The 22,727-nt window shown below is 36.3% G+C and overlaps 1 protein-coding gene across 14 annotated transcripts in view; it reads right to left on the bottom strand.

Annotated features, from left to right (window-relative positions):
* Positions 1-22,727, bottom strand: part of NF1 (neurofibromin 1) — a 257,608-nt gene that overhangs the window by 127,257 nt on the left and 107,624 nt on the right. For 12 of the 14 annotated variants that reach the window (XM_086360180.1, XM_086360182.1, XM_086360194.1 and 9 more), the window contains 13 exons: positions 19,105-19,184; positions 17,450-17,573; positions 15,884-16,045; positions 14,505-14,754; positions 13,883-13,956; positions 13,572-13,655; positions 6,057-6,497; positions 5,533-5,672; positions 5,141-5,263; positions 4,422-4,505; positions 3,333-3,449; positions 2,559-2,740; positions 2,228-2,439 (listed from right to left, as the gene is read on the bottom strand). In XM_086360180.1, the coding sequence (XP_086216306.1) occupies positions 2,228-2,439; positions 2,559-2,740; positions 3,333-3,449; positions 4,422-4,505; positions 5,141-5,263; positions 5,533-5,672; positions 6,057-6,497; positions 13,572-13,655; positions 13,883-13,956; positions 14,505-14,754; positions 15,884-16,045; positions 17,450-17,573; positions 19,105-19,184 (2,073 nt within the window). The remainder of the gene's footprint in view (positions 1-2,227; positions 2,440-2,558; positions 2,741-3,332; positions 3,450-4,421; positions 4,506-5,140; positions 5,264-5,532; positions 5,673-6,056; positions 6,498-13,571; positions 13,656-13,882; positions 13,957-14,504; positions 14,755-15,883; positions 16,046-17,449; positions 17,574-19,104; positions 19,185-22,727) is intronic. The other 2 variants (XM_086360181.1, XM_086360184.1) reach the window with 1 other exon arrangement.

The following is a 22,727-nucleotide window of genomic DNA, read 5'->3' as shown; positions in this document are numbered from 1 at the left end:
TAAATAAATGCTGCAAAGGACATATAACGAGCAATTGAATAAAATGACTGTGGGTGTGGTTTGGATGGATGACCAGAAAAAACCTCAGTAGAAAGTGAAATCTGACCTGAAACTTGAATAACAAAAGGCCAGGGAATAAGCACTGTAAGCAGCAGCACCAGCAGCAAGGGTGCTCAAGGGCAGAAATAAGCTAAAGTTATGACCAACCTAGATAGCATATTCAAAAGCAGAGACATTACTTTGCCAACAAAGGTTCGTCTAGTCAAGGCTATGGTTTTTCCTGTGGTCATGTATGGATGTGAGAGTTGGACTGTGAAGAAGGCTGAGCGCCAAAGAATTGATGCTTTTGAACTGTGGTGTTGGAGAAGACTCTTGAGAGTCCCTTGGACTGCAAGGAGATCCAACCAGTCCATTCTGAAGGAGATCAGCCCTGGGATTTCTTTGGAAGGAATGATGCTAAAGCTGAAACTCCAGGACTTTGACCACCTCCTGCGAAGAGATGACTCATTGGAAAAGACTCTGATGCTGGGAGGGATTGGGGGCAGGAGGAGAAGGGGACGACAGAGGATGAGATGGCTGGATGGCATCACTGACTCAATGGACGTGAGTCTCAGTGAACTCCGGGAGATGGTGATGGACAGGGAGGCCTGGCGTGCTGCAATTCATGGGGTCGCAAAGAGTCGGACATGACTGAGCTACTGATCTGATCTGATCTGATTTGATGGCCAGTGTGGTTCAAGTTTGGTGAGCCAGAAGGAAAACGGCCTAAGATGATGTGAGAGAAGACGCAGGGCCCAGGCTGGATAGAGCCTTGTAGATCAAGGTAAAGAGTCTGAGTTTCACTTTAAGTATGAAGAGTAAGATCCTATAGCTTTTAAGCAGAAACATATTTACAGGCAACAACAGATTACCTTATTATATATAATTCACTAAGCTGAAATCACTTTTGGTACAGTATGAACTAAACAGCTTTTTAACATGAAAGGGACAACCCTTCTCAAGGGTTTAGCATGAAGTGAAAGTGAAACCAACACTTTCATGTCCGACTCTCTGCAACCCCATGGACTGTGGCCCACGAGGCTTCTCTGTACACACAATTCTCCATGCAATACTGGAGTAGGTAGCCATTCCCTTCTCCAGGAGATCTTCCCATCCAAGGGATCAAAGCCGGGTGTCCTGCATTGCAGGCAGATTCTCTACCATCTGAGCTACCACGGAAGCCCAAACTCAATAATGTTTAGCATGTCTGTTAGCAAAAATGATAGGGTTTTAGAAAAAAATTTTTTAAGAGATGCCAAATAGCCATATTATGTCTTTTGTATTTAAAACAAGCAAAGTCATAATTTCAAATGCAAATAAGAGTGTTGAAGTTTTAAAAAATTGTGTAACACTTCAAAAAAAAAGAAAAGAGTTCTGAACTAGAGGTAGTAAGCAGACACAAGCCTTGAATTCTAGTTCTAGCATTACTAACAACTGAATATGAGATTTAATTCTAAGTATCTCATTTACCAAATGAAGACACCAGACAAGATCAGTGGTTTTAATTTTATTTTGACGAGTGTTCAGATAGAACTTTTCCATGGGTCAGGTGAGGAGTTTCAGTTTTACTTTAAATATGAGAAGTTAAGATCCTCACAGTTAAGAAATCTCCTGAGGGCCAGAAGAGCCAGTCACTTTCCACAGCTGAAAATCACTCAAATAACACCTGAAGCTTTTCTAGCTCTACAAGTTTTAGCAATTAATTCAATTCACTGATACACATTAATATATATAAAATAGATAAGCAACAAAGACCTACTGTATAATACCAGGAACTATACCTAGTATCTTGTAATAACCTATAATAGAAAGGAATCTGAACAAGATATATGTAATATATATATATATACACATATATATATATATATTTATATACACACACACACACACATACATATGACTCAATCACTTTGCTGTATACCCAAAACATTATAAATCAACTATATTTCAATTTATCCCTGGGTTGGGAAGATCCCCTGCAGGAGGGCACAGCCACCCACTCCAGTATTCCTGCCGGGAGAACTCCACGGACAGAGGAGCCTAGCAGGCTACAGTCCACAGTCACAAGGACTTGGACATGACTGAGCATACATACTTCAATTTAAAAATAATTCACTGACTGAATGAATTCTGAAGCATCTGTTTTATGCCAGGCACTGTTCTTCTCCTCTTAACTCAATGAACTTACCCACTGAGAACAGGGAACCACATTGGCCAGAGCCATGGCTATAGGGAGCTCTCCTTGATCACCCATCATCGTGACCAACTCCACCAGTCTCTCAAAACGATCTGCCAATACTGTTTCTGCAAGTGTGTCAAACTCTGTGCCTTGTTGAAGGATTTTTGTCAGAACTTCCATAAACGTAGCTCTTGTCTGGAGATCTTTGTGATAACCTAAGCCTGATGTGGACAGACAGATGCAAATTTATTAACATGGTCTTTTTGAAGTAATTTCACTTTTCTTATATACTGATTCTCTAGGTTTTAAATTTCTCTATGAACCTTTCATTTTACCTCACCTATGGAGTGCATGAGGCCGCTGTCCACGTTAGCATTGAGTAAGTTTGACATTGCCAGGACTGTGCAGTGCCTCAGTGATGCCAGCCTCCGAGACATGCCACGTTTCCTGCCACCTGTTTGTGCATTTTCATCTTCGACTTCACTGCAGTCGTTCAAAAGGTTCATAAACAATGTGAAATACCTGAGAAATAAAAAGACTGACCCTTACCCCGTGAAGGCCACACACATCAACTAGAAAGCTAATGAGACATTCTGAAACCATCACGTGTACATCACGAGTGGCTCTAGCATCTGCTTCTCTCTAGTCTTAGGGGTAATCAGCCAGCACGGCTCATTAGGTAGTGCTGTGTGTTGAATATGATTTTATCCTGATCAAGTCCAGTACATATTTCATAACATAAGTACCAAATAGATGCAATGTTTCCTGGTTAAATGTATCATGTTTAATTTTCAGAATATAAAAATGAGTGGTCCAAATAATTAAGACGATGACTTAATGAGGTGATCTGGGTTTTACTGTCTATAAAAATTCACTGATCAAATTATATTTTCTAGAAAAACCACAAAACACAGCTGTTTTCCTATACCAGCCCTAAATAGGGATTATTGCTTCAAGAAAGTGCTGTATTTTGTGAAACAGCAGCTGATGGTCATAATAATGAGGCAATGAGGTCCATTTTCTAAATATAATCATTTGCTATTTTGATTACACTTCGTTTTGTTGTGTGTGGGGCTTTGTTTTTTGCTTTTTATTTCTGGCAACTGAAATTTACTTAAGAAACAACTGTGATTTGGCTTCCATCAACTCCACACCATCTCCTTCCTCAGGCTGCAGCGGCAGACCAGCCAGGAGTGAAACTACTGCTTCCATGCTTGCCTGGTCCAAATCTCTGAAGAAAAAAAAAATTTTAAGACCACAAATCTCTCAAGTTCTTACACTTCACCTTCCCCTCAAATGAATGTCTTTCTAACAGACATGAATTTTCATAACTACCTATTTCATTAAACAAATTTCTCTCTCTCTCTCTCTCTTTGGTCACTAAGTTGTGTCTGACTCTCGCGACCCCATGGACTATAGCCAGCCAGGTTCCTCTATCCATGGGATTCTCCAGGCAAGAATATTAGAGTGGGATGCCATTTCCTTCTCCAGGGGATCTTCCTGATCCAGGAATCGAACCCAGGTCTCCTGCATTGCAGGCAGATTCTTTACTGACTGAGCTGTAGGGAAGCCCTAAACAAATTACCATGAAAACCCAAATAATCGATGAGCTAATATGCAGAGCCCAGAATACAAACACACTTCAAGTCAGGCAAAGGGCAATAATAACTTTCTACAAAGTAATCTTGGATAAATGACTACCTTAAATTAAAAGCATGTACTGTGGGACCAAGCCTGGCCAAAGAAATATATGTGAATAGCTATTATGTAATTCATAATGTTTAAATATTTCTGATACATGGTAGTAAGTATTTATCATTAGAGCAAACTTAAGCAATTACATTTCAGAAAGACGCAAAACAGCTAAGTTCTTCAAATAATATCTTTATCCAGTCAAAAAATAAAAACAATCTAAGGCCTTATATATCTTATTTTCCAAGTATAGACTGTCTTTCCTAAATATACAACATAAACTTTCCAAACAACACTCACTTTTTACTGAAAATTTTTTAGTTAAAAAGAAACAATAAAGATTAATATCTTTGAATAATCCAAATGCAAGAGCTTGATATCCCCCAAAACAATTTCAATATAAATTAATACATACACAAACTGTAATAAGTAGATATAATGCCTAGAGTAAACCTACTAATATGTAAAAGTCTTTTTCTTTCCTCTCTCTCTCTCTCTTTTTTTTTTTTACCTTGTAAGACATTTTACATCGTCATCTGCCGCTTGGTTTGATGTTCCCATAACCCAATCTGTCAAGTATTCTACCATCTTATTCCTAAAGAATGGGAGAGAAAAAGAAAAAAGGAAACTGCTTTTTCAAAGTCACACGTAAAAATTCTTGTATGATTAAAAGTGTAATAATTCAAGTAATTTGCCAAATCACTCAGGCAATAAGATAATTTCATAAAAGAGATATTACTACCACAAATCTAACAGAGAAGGGCACAAACACCAACTGGTATACTGATCTACCACCTTAGCCCTTAGCTAAAGACTTTGAAAAAAGAAGGGAACAGCAGAAGATGAGATGATTAGATAGCATCACCGACTCAGTGGACAAGGATGTAAGCGAACTCCAGGAGACAGTGAAGGACAGAGGAGCCTGGCATGCTGCACTCCATGGGGTTGCAGAGTCAGACAAGACTTAGAGACTGAACAACAACAATGCTATCTATCAGTTGGACACAGAATCAAATTCTTAGTTCAAGTGTAGTATAATTTTAGAAAAAGGGAGCACTGTCATGGGCACAAAGCTTTGGGAAATTTAAAATAATCTGAAGGAAAAAAACACATAAAATACTTCTTTTCCACCTCTCCCGCTTCCCATGATAACCAGGTGCCACTATTTTTCTGTACTTCACTAAACATAGTAAAATTTACAAGACTTTATTTTGCTCTTTGAGAACTCACCTGAATTTCATCTCTTGACAAAATGAGAGGTCATCTCTCCTTGCCATCATTACCTCGACTAACTGACACAGTTTTGTTTTTATTTGAATTGCATGAACCATATTTCCAAGTACACGAACATATCTATTTAGATACAGGGGCATTAAAAAAAAAAGTGATCAGATATAAATGAAGGGAAAGGTTTTCTAAATGCTTTCACCACTAAGTAAAATGATTAAATGTAACCATAAAAATTATAAGATTTTCATTTTGCTCATATGAGAAGATATATAACTTCTAATTACCTTATTATCACACCCTGATTTGGGTGCAAAAAAGAAAAGGATGGCAAATTATTTTATTGCTAACTACCAATGCAAATGTGGTCTGCTACACTTCAATAGAATGCCTACCTGACCAGATTTAACATCATTGTTTCAATGCTGGCTTGCCCCAGATGTTCAGAACTGCCTTCGGTATGATTATCTAGTAAGTTCTTCATTATAGCTATGGTTTGCTCCACAAACTGAGTATTGGTGTCAGTCAATAAAACCTATACAAAGAACAAAACATTGGGAATTGATTGATTTGGGAATCAATGCACAGCAGACAGACCATAGATAAATGTCATACACATGCAGAAATATACCCGTGGGCACATATTCAAACAGGCACATAGATATACACAGATGCTCATACCCATGCCCAAGACATTGTTAACCCCAGGCATACCCACGCACCAGAGTCCCTACAAAGCAAACTAATTTCTGAATTAGATGATTCTCCTTTTTGCAATGTTTTTATCTATTTTTTAAAATTATAAGTGAAAGTCCATGCCAGTATCAAAATTAAATAACCTAAAAGAAAAAGGCTTCATTATTTCAAATGAGTCACTACTTAAAGGAAAGGGTAAAAAATAAAACAGAGAACACTTTACCTGTCCTTGGGAGTCAAAAAACTTGCTGATGGTATTCTTCAGTTTGTTAAAAAGCATTGGATAAAGAGCAGGGCTCAATTCTAGACCCACCAGATCCTTAACATTGGTCCGTATTTGAAGTCCCACTTTCTCATGGTTACAGACCATTAAGGACAGCAGCCGATCCATAAATTTGCTGACAGGTGTATCTGCATTTCCCTCTGAAGACATCACTGAAATCATGGAACCCTTGCGTTCACTGACAGGGCCCATGGGTGGGCTATATGTTGCTAAGCCAGAATTGCTTCTCTGCTGCAGGCACACTCCCCCAAGGGCACAAAGGAAGCCAGTCATGTTGATCCATTCTTGTAGTGAGTCCGTGTCAGATAAATCTATGGATCCTCCTCCACTCACATGAGACATTCGCCTCTTAACAATGGTCTTGTGAAGGCTTTCAGCAGCCTAAACACAAAATTTTTATGGAAAGCATGAATTTAACCTAAATTGGTTGAGAGACTTGACAAACTACTTTTTATCCAACATTTCTGTGACAAGAGAACATTTTTTTTACATTTAAAAAAATTCAAGTCTTTGCTCTGCAATTTCTAGTCACATCAAGGTATCTCACCACTTGAGGACAGATGAGTCTTAATTTACAGTCTTAATTTACATGGATTCAGTATCAGATACAGAAGGTGGTGATAAACTGCAGTTCAGAAAGGAACATACTTTCAAAATATTTGCTTATATCAATTTCCGGACACAGAAGCAATATCTGTGCTGCTTCAAGGAATATAAGCATTTGAAGGTTTTTAACCACGTAGCTGCTGCTGCTGCTGCTAAGTCGCTTCAGTCGTGTCTGACTCTGTGCGACTCCATAGACGGCAGCCCACCAGGCTCCTCCATCCCTGGGATTCTCCAGGGAAGAACACTGGAGTGGGCTGCCATTTCCTTCTCCATTAACCAAGTAGGGTATGCATTTAATAACTTAGTGACTGTCCAAGTTCAAAAACTCTGGATCCAGCTGTGTGAACGTTGTACTACTATTAACATAGATTCCCACATGACAAGATGAGAGTAACCAAGTGGAAAAACCATTGAATATACAAAAGAATGTAATGAAGGAGTATAGAATGATAAAGTCAATAGAAAAAAATAATTAAGAATTTGTAATCTGACAGAGGAGGAATCTTCCAGGAATTCTGATCCTTTCAGTTTATGGAGTGGAGATGAGAAAGAAAACTGTGTGTGGCATAAATTTTTCAAATTCAATTTTCCCTATATACTGCCTACAAGCATAACAGTCATCTTACTATAGGGGATATATCAACCTAAGAAAGCAATATATTAGGGGCAATCGGTGATATGAATGATGTAGAAGTACCACTGCATTTACTTCATTACGTTTATTCTATGGGGAAAATGACCTCTCATGAATGATTGCTTTGAATGTGGAACTCTTAAAACTTTGCCATTTCTTATAGCACATGGATTTACTACAGTTGCATCTAGTATTAGGATATGGCTACGTATCTCTGCTGTCATGCAGCACATTGTCCCTTTTAGGCCCTACATTATCAGATATTTATGCAAGCTCCCTGGTCAGGAATTAAGAGAGTGAGGTTCACAGGATGGATGATTTAATGTGTAGCACAGTGAAAGAACCATTGGATACAACATTATGCTTTGATAAAAAAAAGTAAGCCTAGATCTTGCATTTAAGTACTTTATGTGATCTCATTTGACTAAGAGGTTGGTTGGGCTCAAGATAATGAATCAACCTCACACCTTCAACAATATATGCAATAATGAGTCATTGGTATCAGACACAGAAAGTCCACTGAAGAAGAACTTGCAGACTGGCTTATAAGCAACAGTAGGGTAGAGCATATATATGGACCGAATTTACATAGTGAGATTATCAAACCCTGTCAAGTGACTTTGAATTTTTTAGCAGCAGCAGGATGACTGAATCCTTAGCATATTGACTGCATATGGGTTGCAGCACAGCTGAAACACTGTGGTTGGTATATACATGACTTATTTCCTTTACTCATCAAGCATTTGGATCCAGCTCCTCTTAGACATCTTCTTAATCTGGTTTCAGGTCTTCAGCCAAGTGTTCGTACTGAACAGACACTGTACTTGGCACTGATGTTAATTAAAGCATTATGGAATAGCGTATTAGCAGCTAAGGCTCAGCTAACTAAGCAGCTCTTTTGCATCTTTATTAAATACATATCTTCCCACTGAAAGTAAGAAAGAGGAAGAAAAGCTCAGAAGACCAGCTCCATCACATTGTACACCTGCAGCTGGTCTTCAAATAATAGTGAAACTCATCAAAATGTTGGCAGTGATACTGAAACGGATAAGCAACTTACACTAAGAATGAAATATATACAACAGCAGCTTTCAGACACAATGAAATCCAAACAAAGAAGTTCTGGCAAAACTGCCAACAGTCATGAAGATGAAAGCAGTGGTCCTGGAAGCAACAGTGAGCATAGTAATGGATCTACCAATGAGGTGATTTCTAGTAACTCAAGACAGTCAGCTGGCAGCTCTGCCAAGAGGTCAATCAGAAGACCTTGCAGAACTGAAGCCCTTAAAGAAGATCATGGTCAAAATCCTCTTAAAAGTAGTTGTGATACAGATCTTTGAAACAGAAAGTCAAGCAGACCTTTGCTTAAGGGAATTCCCAAGGCCTATTAGCAAGCAATGAAACAGGAAAAGACCTGCTTTTTAACAGTCAATGTCATCAACAGATAATCAAATACAAATGCTACATGCCTATTCACACTCTGAAGATCCAGAACATATTTCAGAGGAAATGAATGCTGCCCAAATAGCACAAGCATCTTAGGAATCACTTTCTTGGGAGACAACTGGAAATGAATTATTTGCTTGTTGGCAATCCAGCATCACTAAATTCAGCTTCAGTACCACAAAGGGCACATGGCTGATGATAAGCTAAGTGCAGATGATGTCAGCTGTGGTAGATCCCAGATTAGTGCAAAATCAGAAAAAAAAATATGGCTGATTTTGATAGTGAAGAATCTGGACGTGAAGAGGAGCTAGCTCAAATTAATTCATAGGCAGAGCTAACATCTCACCCCTAACAACATCTTGCCACTGTAGTATCCATTTACCATAAACATCTTAGTCAAGGAACTATAATTCATAAACATCAATTCAACAGTTACTCTTTTAATTAACTATTAATTTGGATATTGTCTGCAAGAAAGGAAACATCTTGTTACGGAATACAATCCAAGATGATGATGCAGCTAAATCTTTCTGAAGGATTAATAAATAAAGCAGAGAAACTTCCTTGGTATGTTGGTTTACTAATAGATTTAAATGAGATTCACTGAAGGTTGCTCAAAAATTTAGGAAATAACAGGTAAATAGTAATTTTAAAAAATTTTATGCAATAGTCAAAGTACATTTTGTGTACTCTTTTCAACTAGGAGTTAATTCATAGCATTTAATGCGCCATTATCAACCTATTTTATTGTAATTGTGATTTTCATATTACATTTAAAGATTTCCTTTACAGGGCTCATATTTTATTGCTGTCTTGTTTTTAAACAGTACTTTTTGACACTTTTTTTGATCAGATCATCTCCAACAGAAACAAAGGAGTAACAGTAATATTTATTCTCTTCTTGACTCCAGGAACACAGTAGTGACTACTCTGTTTTCAAACTACAGTTAAACATTCTTAAATTGTGTCACTATACATGAAGCAAAATATTAATGTGAAGTTAAAATAAAGCTAATACAACATTTTGATAAGGGTACTGTTCTTTCATCTGAGGAGTCTTTTGTACCTTGACTTTTATACTGCATAAAGAACTAGGTTAGTGTTTTTTTTCTCTAGGTTGAATTCTGCTGTATATTTACATACTTCTTATTGGGGCTCAAGTTTGCTGATCTTTAATCGTTCCACTGATTCATTTTCATGTTTCCTTTGTCTAACACTGCTTTGATAATGTTGTTCCATTCTCTGACACAGAGACATTTATTAGCTGAATATATTACACCATATTATATTATATATTTTCAGCTTAGCTCTCCCCAGGCTTGATATAAATGTCTAATTTTATTGAACATTTAAGTGCTTCAAATATTTTTTACTAATTGAATTAGAAAAAGTATGTACAACATTCTTCAATTTAAGTCTGAATTTGGCAATAAGGAGTTCATGGTCTGAGCCACAGTCAGCTCCTGGTCTTGTTTTTGTTGACTGTATAGAGCTTCTCCATCTTTGGCTGCAAAGAATACCTCAGATATGCAGATAACACCACCCTTATGGCAGAAAGTGAAGAGGAACTCAAAAGCCTCTTGATGAAAGTGAAAGTGGAGAGTGAAAAAGTTGGCTTAAAGCTCAACATTCAGAAAACGAAGATCATGGCATCCGGTCCCATCACTTCATGGGAAATAGAAGGGGAAACAGTGGAAACAGTGTCAGACTTTATTTTTCTGGGCTCCAAAATCACTGCAGATGCTGACTGCAGCCATGAAATTAAAAGGCGCTTACTCCTTGGAAGGAAAGTTATGACCAACCTAGATAGCATATTCAAAAGCAGAGATATTACTTTGCCAACAAAGGTCCATCTAGTCAAGGCTATGGTTTTTCCTGTGGTCATGTATGGATGTGAGAGTTGAACTGTGAAGAAGGCTGAGTGCCAAAGAATTGATGCTTTTGAACTGTGGTGTTGGAGAAGACTCTTGAGAGTCCCTTGGACTGCAAGAAGATCCACCAGTCCATTCTGAAGGAGATCAGCTCTGGGATTTCTTTGGAAGGAATGATGCTAAAGCTGAAACTCTAGTACTTTGGCCACATCATGAGAAGAGTTGACTCATTAGAAAAGACTCTGATGCTGGGAGGGATTGGGGGCAGGAGGAGAAGGGGACGACAGAGGATGAGATGGCTGGATGGCATCACTGACTCGATGGACGTGAGTCTGGGTGAACTCCGGGAGTTGGTGATGGACAGGGAGGCCTGGCATGCTGCGATTCATGGGGTTGCAAAGAGTCGGACACGACTGAGCGACTGATCTGATATGATGTACAATATTTTATTTCCTACTTCTGGTCTTTAAAGGGTTATAATTTGAAGAATTCCAATGAAAAAACTGCTTGTTCATGCAGGTATGTATGTGCTCAGTCACATCTGACGCTTTGCGACCCCCATGGACGGTAGCCCACCAGGCTCCTCTGTCCATGGAATTTTCCAGGCAAGAATACTGGAGCAGGTTACCATTTCCTTCTCCAGGGGATCTTCTGGACTCAGGGATTGAACTGGCATCCTTCATGTCTCCTTCATTGGAAGGTGGATTCTTTACCACTGTCATCTGGGAAGCCCTCATGCAAGCGTAAGAAACTATTAATAGATCCCTGTTAGTGGATCCATTGCCTCATTTTTTATACATTCTTTAAGAGGAAAGCTTTTAATGGTTAGGTGACATTTGACCATTTACATAGATACTATGACAGTTCATTTTATTTCTTGATCTGGCTGTGCTGGGTCTTAGTTGTGTTGTGGCACGAGGTATCTTTGATCTTCACTGTAGGATCTTTAGTTGTGGGAAACAGGATCTTTAGTTGTAGCAGTTCATTTTTAATGTTAGCTGTCTTCTAAAAGTTTTTGTAAAACTACCAAGCAATTTTTTAATGTGATTATATCCGTTTATATTTCCCATAGGTGCATCACATATCCTGTGACTCAGCAATTCTACTCTAAGTGTGTGCCTTACAGAAATACATCTATAAGATCAGCAAAGGGCACATTCAAGAATGTTCATAGCAGCACGATTCAAAATAACAATATTGTAATATCCTTCAATTAAAATAAACAAACAAATTAAAAAAAAAAACTAGTCTTTGTATAACTGTCTGATGCCAAAAATGTACAGAAAGAAAAAATTAAATTCAGGACTGTTGAATAAATAATATATTACAGTAACAAAAAATGAACTAGAATTGCACAGAATAGTGTGGCTGAATCTCACAAACATTATGTTGAGTGAAAGAAGCCAGATATTAGAATATACTTCTATTGTTCCGTTCATATACGTTTAACAACAGGAAAATGACTGTATTCAATCAGGATAATGGTTAGTTACTCTTGATCATTAGTGACTGGAAGGAGCACAATGAAAGCTTCTGGAATGCCGGTAATGATTTCTTTCTTGATGTGGGTGCTGACTGCACAAGTATGTTCATCTCCTAATATTTTGCACTGTCACTTCAACTTACACATATTTTAAAATTTATGTTATCCTACAATTAAAAAAAACTATGTGAAAGATGCAAAGCAAGTTTAACTAGAAAAACCCAAACTTAAGATTGTCATATAGCAGCAGCAACATATTTTTATCATAGACTAATATAGTCAACACAGAATATCGAATTTCTTTTTAAAAGCTTTGATTTACATGAATAAACCTTGTACACATTATGCCAAGTCAAAGAAACCAATCACTACTGACCACACATTGCATGATGCTATTTATATGCAATGTCCAGAACTGGCAAGTCTACTCAGACAGAAGTAGCTTAATGGCTGATGAGGGCCAGGGGCAGAGGTGTAGAGGGAGGTTAGGGAATGACAGCTAAAGGGCATGGGTTTTTATTAAATTGTGGTGGGGGCTACACAACTTTGAATATATTAAAATCTACTGAATTATAAATTTTTAAACAGGTGAATTTTACAATATGTGAATTACATCTCAACAAAACAGCCACAAAAAAAGAAAGCTTTCATTTTAAAGCCACATGTCCATCTTCAAATAATGATATTAGGTGCAGATTTTTGCTTCATAAAAATGTAACTTTCTTATTCTAATTAAGCATGACAAGAAAAAAACAATGGGAGACTAATGAATTTTTCTAAAATGAGAACAATATGACCATTACAAATCAAACATACAGAAATATCAATTGTTAATTTCCAAGGTAACAGATGATAACAGTTGATGAGTGAAACGTTCAAATTTTAAAATTTCATATAACCTATGGCTCAATCTTCTGGCCACCAGAACCCTTAATTAGAATACCTAATAAAACAGTAAGACCTAGTGTTTCAATTTTAATTCTTTTTCTGTACTTTTGTCACTCCTTTCCTGAAAATTCTGTGCAATACTCTCATGGAAAAAGAGAAAGAAAAGAGGGGAAAGGAATGGTCTCTATCATAAATCATCTCTAGCTCAGAACTGTCCAGTATTTCTGCAATGATGGAAACATTTAATATCTGTACTGTCCAAGATAGCAGTCAATTTCCACATGTGGCTACTGTGTGACAGAGAAACTGAATTTTAACTGTATTTAATTATAAGTGAAATTTTAATTTGACTAGGGTATGGTGGCTACCATTTTAGTGCAGGTTTAGATAAACCACAACTAAATCATCAGTCTTAAGACATCTAATACTTATTACACTAAGAGTCACTCACAAAATATTACTAAAGTGTATGTAGTACATATGTTTAGCAGATCAATCAATAGACAAAATCAACTTCACAAACTCACCTGGCCATCTTCCATTTTGGCTTTTGGGTAGTTGAGGATTAGTTTTGTAGCTTGTTCCCACTTTGCATGCGTATCTTCCCAAGCCTAAAATGAAAGCAATTACCACTTGAAAGCAACCTTGAACCTAGAGCTAAAAATCAATCAGTAATAGACAGGTCTCAAACTTGGTATATATTATAATATCCTATTTATAATATGCATACATCTTAGAGTCGCTTCAAAAGCTATTCCTGGTCACATGCACAAAACAAAAGGCTTCTAAAATTGCAGGTAGGGGCCTGGAAAGGATATTTCTGTTGCTAAGGACATACCTCAGTGTTTCCTGCAGTGGGATGCTCAATTCGCCGTAGTAGCGCCATCACTCTTTTCTGAAGTGCTGCTCTTCCTAAGCAAAGACAACAGCAGATCAGCCTATTGCACTTAAGAGCCCTGCTTGCCAGTGGAGAATGTGGCAAGCTCAACCCAAAAGGCAGAGGAGGAGGAGGGGAATGATTACTTCAAATGGTAAAGCTGCACACTTCCTTTTACCAGCCTCACAGGAAAGGGGTATTTAACTTGGTCTCTACAATGTCCTTGGCCTAAAATAGCTATTTCTACCTATACTTACTCATAACATGTGCTAATGCTTTTAAAACTTCACTATATACAGCTGAGGCAGAGTAAACTGCATAATTTATAACTGAAAGCAATTTATACTGTCAGTTTTTAAACAAATGCATATGGCATATTAAAAATTCAGTGAGAAAATAACTTATTCCAAATACTATTTACTTTTACCTTACCTTGTGAAAAAAAGGATTTCAGGAAAGGTATTTGAATGAGCCCTGTTAACTTAAAGAAGTATTGATCTTAAATACATGCCTATGTTCCTAGAGTAATCAGGTATGTGAGTCAAGGTAGACTGAGTAAAAAAAAAAAATATGCATGATTTACCTGTTGACATCATATTGCTAACAGAAGCAAATTCCATGAATGTGTTATAGTTGGGCAAGAAGTTGTGTACTGACACTTCATCCACCCCACACCGGATATCTGCTTCCTCACAGAGGTGACGAAAACAGGACATGGCAACCAGAACTGCTTCAGTGTCGGGGCTCCACAGGAACATGTACAGGGCCACTTCTAGTTTGGTCTGGGCTTGTCGGCATATTGGTGGGGTTCCACTGCACCCTGCTGCACTATCCTGGGATCAAGAGAAGGAGGCAAATATTTGCAACTTACATAATTTTATTTACAAAATCCAATAATTCAACCAGCTGTGTACCATAGATGTCTGTATATAATAACCCACAAGAGCTTTTCCCCTTTAACCATGACAGAATTTTTACACCTCAAAATATCTTGACTGAATGAGAACTCAAATTATTTGGACCAACATAATACTAGTATCTCTTCAATTTTTTCAGATGCCATAAATACAGATTAAGTCTACTATGAACACAAAGAAAATATGCACAGTATAAATCTACTCAATGAAAAATATAATGCACTTCTCAGTCACTCAAAAATGACGAAGAGGAAGTAACAAGAAATTCTATCCACCCAGAGGCAAGAAATTAATCATACTGCAAACTGACTGAAATAAGGACATGAATAAGAACTAAACATGACTGTATAAGGTATATTGGGCTCTGGATAACATATTCTCAAAACACAAAATAGAGAAATTCTCATTTATAAGCGAACATGCAAATTCTGCAGTTAAGACCAATAGAAAATACCACACTGTTGAGTAGTTGTTTTCCTTTGACTGAAGATTATATTGTAAAATAGGGATTTAAAAAAGCTTTGGTCTGCAAAAGAAATTCTATAATGATCTGACATTTTCAGTAGCATTATGATTTATTTTTAAAGGGAATTATGGACACAAAAGTCCTGAAAACACTTAATGCATATAACATTAAGCAAAATGCTTTTTTTCCCCAGTAAATCTGTACTTTTTTTAGTTGATAGAACTTTTAAACTTCTGGGGTACAAATGATCTTTCTTATGGGATAGAGAATTATAATAATTATAGCTATCAGTTACAGCTTATAAGTGTCAAATACTCAATCCAGTGCTATTTACACGTTATCTCACTTAATTCTCACAATAATTCTGCAGCAGAAATTATTATCCCCTTTTAAAGTTGAGGAACTGAGACACAGATAAGTTAGGAACTTGCCTGAGTGTCCACGAAGAGCAGTAACGAAACTAGAAGCTAAGCAGTTCCTTATTATGCTGTATTACCTAGTTGAAATTTACCCAAGTTAATTCAGAAAAAAAGTACAGAGCACAGATGATGATACAAGAAAACTACAAAAGTCCCTTACCATGGATGAATTTCCTTTCCCCTTCCTGAGAGAGGTTCCAGGAGCACAAGTGCGTAGTAATTCGTCATGATCCATGGACATTTGACTGGTATTCCCACTTGAAGGAACATCACATCCTACTCCATAAAGGAAGAGAAAGTGACAGGAACTTCTATCTGCCTGCTAGAAAGGAAAAATAAGTAAGCCTTTTCAAAGCACTGATAGCTAAGAGAAATAAATACTTATATGAGTTGCCTTTCTGTTTGAGATTATCCTGGAAAACCTCTCCTTCCAATTCCTACTCCTCTCACACTGAAAAACATTCTCTAGAAACCCAGTAGTACAAATAATGTTTCCTCAATGTCTCGGAAACTCCTCTCAGTTTTCCACTCTTCAAATACTCAGAATCAACAGATCTAGAAAGGTAAATTAAGATTTCTAGATCTAACATGGACACAAGTTAAACATCAACAACATAAATCTACCATACAAAAAATATAATGTACTTTTTAGTCAGTTAAAAACAACAAAGATTTCCTCTCATACAATATGGTCAGGATAGCGAGAAGTTGACTCTTTTGAGATTAAATTCCTCTGAACCAGAATCAACACTGGTATATATGCTAAGTATGAGTGACTTCACTGACCAGAGGACAAGATTCACTACTGGATTACTAATGCTTGCACTCCAGAGAATTATACTATAGGCAAGGGCATGAAACGCTGAAGTCCAATCTCATTCCTTACCTTTGGCATAATGCCAAATTCTACTATAGTAACAGATGAAGGTAAGCCAGATATGAATAAATCCAACTCACCATTAGCTCATTTCTAAACAAAGAAAATTCAACAAGCTGCATGGCACACTGAAAAGGATATGTATTAGAGACATTTAAATTTCCCATAGATTTTATCCATTCCAGAAATGGATAAAAATTTATTGAATCAAGTACTCCTAAAACTATGCCATAACAGAACTTTTTAATTGACTGATTATAGAAACTTTATGTTAAAAGAAACTTAAGGCTCTTCTCTAGCCCCCAAAATCTTGTCACCAGGCTTCAATAGTTCAGAATCAAAACTTTTCACTCAACCCTAAGGAAGAAGACTTCTGATATCTTCAACAGGTAATAACTTCCTCACAGAAATATAAATAAACCTTAGATTGATGGCCCTCAATGTCTTTCCTTCAGCTTCTTTATATATATAGATAGATAGCATTCTCTGGACTAGCCTAGACATCGGATTCAAGTCTTATGTATGAACTTGAGAGCAGAGACAGCAAATGTTGTTTCTCAATCTTCTTTGGTTATAGAGGCCCCACTCCTCCTAGGTCTGCCCCACAGAATCCTGCTTAACTCGTCTAGACTTTATCAGGATTGTGGCTTTAAGGGTAATGGCTCAAAATAATTTTTACTTAAAGTGCTGATTTCTCAGCCGTTGTCTCCTGCATGTACATTTCCCTTGAAGACTTTGCAGAAAAGAGGAGCTGAATAAGGACTTGATTTGACTAATAAACATTTCCTTAATCTCTTTTCATTACCATTCCAAATATTCTTCCGTTTCAAAAGATGTCATTTTGCTTACCTTATTTTTAAGAAGAAATTTATTCCTGCAGATCAAAATTTCCCGCAACCATTTGAGAATTTCTGTGCTACTAAGCATTTGATGACTAGTCAATTTCTTGCAAATGTAAAAAAGCATTTGTGAGCTGCAGAAACAAAGTTCACTGTTACCAGCATTGCCAATAAACAACCTAATACAGATAAAGTCAGAATAAAAGAATGGCATTCTCTAATAATGGACAAAGTTTAAAGAAGCTTATCTTCCTTTCCAGGATTTATTTTAGAGAATTGGTTATCAAAATGTTAATAGCACTATAATGAAAGGAAGTATACAAATTACATTAAAAAAAGAAAAAAGTACTTCTAAGCCCCCTTCTCCCTCAACCACTTCATCCATGCATCTCATCCTCACAGAGGACTCAAGAAAAATTATAGATCTGTACAGTACAGACTGTATGTAAACCTAGTGTTCTAGAGCAGGGGTCGGTACACAACTGCCTGCAGGCCAAAGCCAGTCCATCATTTGCCTTTGCAAATAAAGTTTTAGTGGAACATGGTCACAATCCACTCATTCATTGTCTGTGGCTACTTTCATGTCCCAAGAGCAGAAGTAAACAGTTATAAAAGAGACTATCTGGCCCACAAAAACTAAAATCTTGACTGCTTGGCCCTTTAGAGAAAAAGTTTGCTTGTTTCCACTCTAGAGCTGCACTGTCAACACAGCAGCCACGAGCAGCCCCATGTGGCTGCCGCGCACTTGAAACGCGGCTTGTCTAAACTGATGTCCTGGAAGTAGGAAACAGCCCAAATTGTGAAGACTTTAGAAAAAAGGACATAAAATATCTCATCAATAACTTTTATATTGATCAACATATTAAAAATATTCTCTCTACACACACACACACACACACACACACACACACACTGGGTTTAAAAATATATTATTAGAATTAATTTTACCTGTTTATTTTTTTAATGTGGCAACTAGAAAAATTTAAATTACATATGTGATTCACATTATATTACTATCAAAGTGCACTGCTCCAGAATCTAGGATTTAACTCAGCTGCCAAGTGACTTGGTGTACCCACTTCTACAAGATAATAACAAAACCTGAGGCTTACACACTTACATTTTCCTCAGTGTGTTACCTCTATGCTCACTGAAAGGTAATAATTCATATAAGCAAAGAAATAAATTATAAAATTATATATACATATAATTTTGCCTTCTAAGCAGATATTCATTAAATTAATTCATCCACAAAAAACACCAGTATTATTGAAAACATGAGATTATAATTTAAAAAACTGAAATAAACTATTAGTATTTAAAACTTTAACACTCTAAGCTTATAAATGATAAAAATAAATTTAAAACACAGTTTAACCATACAAAAATCTGAAATAGCAGAAGACATACCAAATAATAGTACTTATGGTTGGGTAATGAAATTTAGCACAATTTTTAAAAATTTATTTTCTAATTTGCTGTGACAATGTTCTTACAGTTAAAAGAAGAAATAACCTAATAATTTCAAGTCAAATGAAACACAAAATCATAAAACATCTGGCAGTATAAGTGAATAAAGTTAATAAACCAAGTATATAGAGTTAATATTTAAAGACAAAAAAAATTAAAAATTTAAGTTGAATTAAAAAATAAGGGTGCATATACCTAATTTCCCAAAATGTTTCTACAGGAGCATCAGGATTCCACAAATCAATGCTATCTAACTGATGAAGAACCAGCAGAGCCTGAATTTTTAAAAAGAGAGAGAGAAGACTTACTCAAAAAAAAATTTGGTAAACATAACACTGGAGTATTTATTTTACAAATACTGACAAACTGAACTACTTAATTATAGCCTCAACATGCAGTATAAGGCACAAGAGAAAAGCTCTGAAGAACCCAAATCTCTAGGGATTATATATACAAAAATGAAGTCACTTTATTCTTCTCACTGTTACTTTAAATGGCATGTACACATAAATTAAATACCGATGAATTCAGAATAGCAATATACATGTGTAAAAACTGCTTTAAGACACAAATAATATGATTTCAATAAGTATCAAAGAACTCTATGGAAAATAAAATTAACCCCCAAAGAAGGAGAGTTCTCCAAAACTAATATACACAACATTTTACTTCTAGGTCACAAGTTAAAAGTAGAAAGTATACCTGTGGCGGATTCATTTCGATATTTGGCAAAACCAAAACAATATTGTAAAGTTTAAAAATAAAACAAAATTTAAAAATAAATAAATAAAAAGTAGAAGTTATCTTGTTTGCCACAAATTCTTAGAACAGAAAGGTCAAATTATTTTTCAAAAAGGAGAAAGGGGGAGGAAAACAGATTTTTGCATTGCATAGAGATTATTCATCCTAAAATATTTCAACTGACCATAGAACTGAAATGGATTTGGCTCACAGAACATTAACAGGAATACACAATTAATACACAGAAACACTACTATTAAATAAATCAATGCCATCAAAAGTACAGAGAGTAGAACTAGACTCTTTCTTCAAACCAACCCTATCTTAACTCCAATAGGTTAAGTTCACAATGCTTCCCCCAGACGCACATTACTGAGCTCTGCACATTCCTCTCAGTCCTTGGTCAGCGGATTTGGAGATTCTTTACTCCTCTTTAAAGCTTTGTATTAAAACTCCAATGAAACACTGTTTGGAACACATAATGAGAACTGATTTCTTCTCTTAAAATCAAATCAAATGAATAAACTGCAAATAGAGCTACAATGATAACCTGTGCAAATAAGCTGCAATGATAAGCTGCAATGACTCCCTTTAAATTATGGGAAAAATACGTAAATTTCTAACCTTGGACAACTTTATAAATCCAAAAGCTATAAAGATCAGACCTATATTATCTTATTTCAAATACTTTCACTGTAATTCTTTTGAGATATTTACTGGAAACTGCAAAGCGCTCTGAGAATCTTCAAAAATTATATGTTATACCTCTCATATCAAGGAAAAACAGCACAAATTAACATTCAATTTTTGTCACTAACATGCACAAACTTAGTACTATTTACTGACATTTTTAGTTTAAGTGGCAAATTCTCTAAAATTTTGTTTTAACATTTTTTTTTAATATTCAAAGAAAATCTATTAGCCTTTTCTCTCCCTCAGTGGTTATTTTCCTTTCCATGTTCCTTTCTATTTTAAAACTTTCCACATATAATTTTAACAAAACTGTACACACAGTATACTCATTTGACATTTCATAATTTTCCCCATTGCTATGTGACCTGCATGGTTTAATGGATGCTTAATAGTTCACCAAATTAAAATATCATCCTCTCGTTATTGAATTTGAACATATTCTCTTACAGTGAATATTTAAATTTCCCTTTATGTTCTATTATAACTAAGAGCAGTAACCATATATGTGTGCAGCTTTTTCCTTTTTATTTATATTCATAGGATTAAAAAATTACAGGAATGGAATTATTTGGACCAAAAAAATGACATTTGTATGGCTCCTGCCAAATACTGTCAAAGAGCTTTCCAAAAAGAATGCAAAGAATATACCTGTTTATAGAACCAACAGCAATGCACACAAATATGTTTGGTGCAAAAGTAACTGTGGTTTTTACATTGTTGAACTTTGTTGTTTGACATTAGAATACATTCTTAAATAAATGTGCTTATGTTACACATCATTTTAATGTGCATTTCTTGCTTTATGGTTTTTTGCTAATGACATTACTTGCTGTTGATATTTATTTTAGACTATAGAAATGATGTTAGACAAAAAGCAAATTTGAGTTATTAATTTATTCACATTCAAAATGGATTGTAAAGCAGCAGAGACAACTTGCAACATTAATAATGCATATGGCCCAGGAACTGCTAATGAATGTTCAGTGCAGGGTGGTTCAAGAAGTTTTGCAAAAGAGACGCGAGCCTTGAAGATGAGGAGTGCAGCGGCTGGCCATCAGAACTTGACAACGACCAACTGAGAGCAATCATCAAAACTGATCCTCTTACAACTACATGAGGAGTTACCAAAGAACCCAACTACTCTATGACCGATTGGCATTTAAAGCAAATTGGAAAAGTGAATAAGCTCTATAAGTGGGTGCCTCATGAGCTGACTGCAAATCAAAAAATCATTTTGAAGTGTCATCTTCCCTTATTCTATGCAAAAACAATGAACCATTTCACAATCGGATTGTGACATGCGATGAAAAGTGGATTTTATATGACAACTGGTAATGACGAGCTCAGTGGTTGGACCTAGAAGAAGCTCTCAAGCACTTCCCAAAGCCAAACTTGCACCAAAAAAAGGTCTTGGTCACTGTGTGGTGGGTCTGCTCCCTATTTGATCCACACAGCTTTCTGAATCCTGGTGAAACCATTACATCTGGGAAGAATGATCAGTAAGTTGATGAGATGCACCAAAAACTACAACATGTGTAGCCAGTATTGGTCAAAAGAATGGGCCCAATGCTCTACTACAATGCCTAAACACATGTTGCACAACCAATGCTTCAACAGTTGAACAAACTGAGCTAAGAAGTTTTGCCTCATCCACCATATTCACCTGACCTCTTGCCAACCAACTACCACTTCTTGAAGCAACTCCACAACTTTTTGCAGGGAAAATGCTTCCACAACCAGGAGGAGGCAGAAAATGCTTTCTAAGAGTTCATCAAACCCCAAGCACAAATTTTTACACCACAGGAATAAAAAAACTTATTTCTCATTGGCAAACAAGATTGTAACGGTTCCTATTTTGATTAATAAAAATGAGTTTGAGCCTTGTTATGACAGGGAAGCCTGCTATGCTGCAAGCCATGGGGTCGCAAACAACTGGACGTGACTTAGTGACCAAACAACAACAACAACAATAATGATTTAAAATTCACAGTCCGAAACCACAGTTATTTTTATAACAACTTAATACAAGCAACGAGTGTCTAACAATGAGTGCTGAAACATTTTTGGCAAAATAAAGCATGATAAATAATGAAGCAGTAAATCTTAAATATATAGTGTGATGAGTTTTCACAAAGTATATATCCCATATAATCAACGCTGAGACCAACAGTATCAACACTCAGAAGCCTTTTGCACATTCCTTTCCAGTCATCAGGTCTTGACAAAAACAGCCACTGTTCTGACTTCTATCGCCATAGATAACCTCTGCCTGTTTCTGAACTTTATATAAAGGGAATCATACAGTATGTTCTCTTTTGTGTTTGGCTGTTTTCACTCAATATCATGTCTATGAGGTTCACTCATGCTTTGCACTTAGCAGTAGC

This window comes from Bos grunniens, chromosome 19, assembly GCF_055505025.1.
Source record: "Bos grunniens cultivar Pamir isolate PY7600 chromosome 19, Bosgru_T2T1.0, whole genome shotgun sequence".
Classification (NCBI taxonomy): domain Eukaryota; kingdom Metazoa; phylum Chordata; class Mammalia; order Artiodactyla; family Bovidae; genus Bos; species Bos grunniens.
The sequence above is the reverse complement of the archived record's forward strand: the minus strand, read 5'-3'. Positions and strand labels throughout refer to the sequence as shown.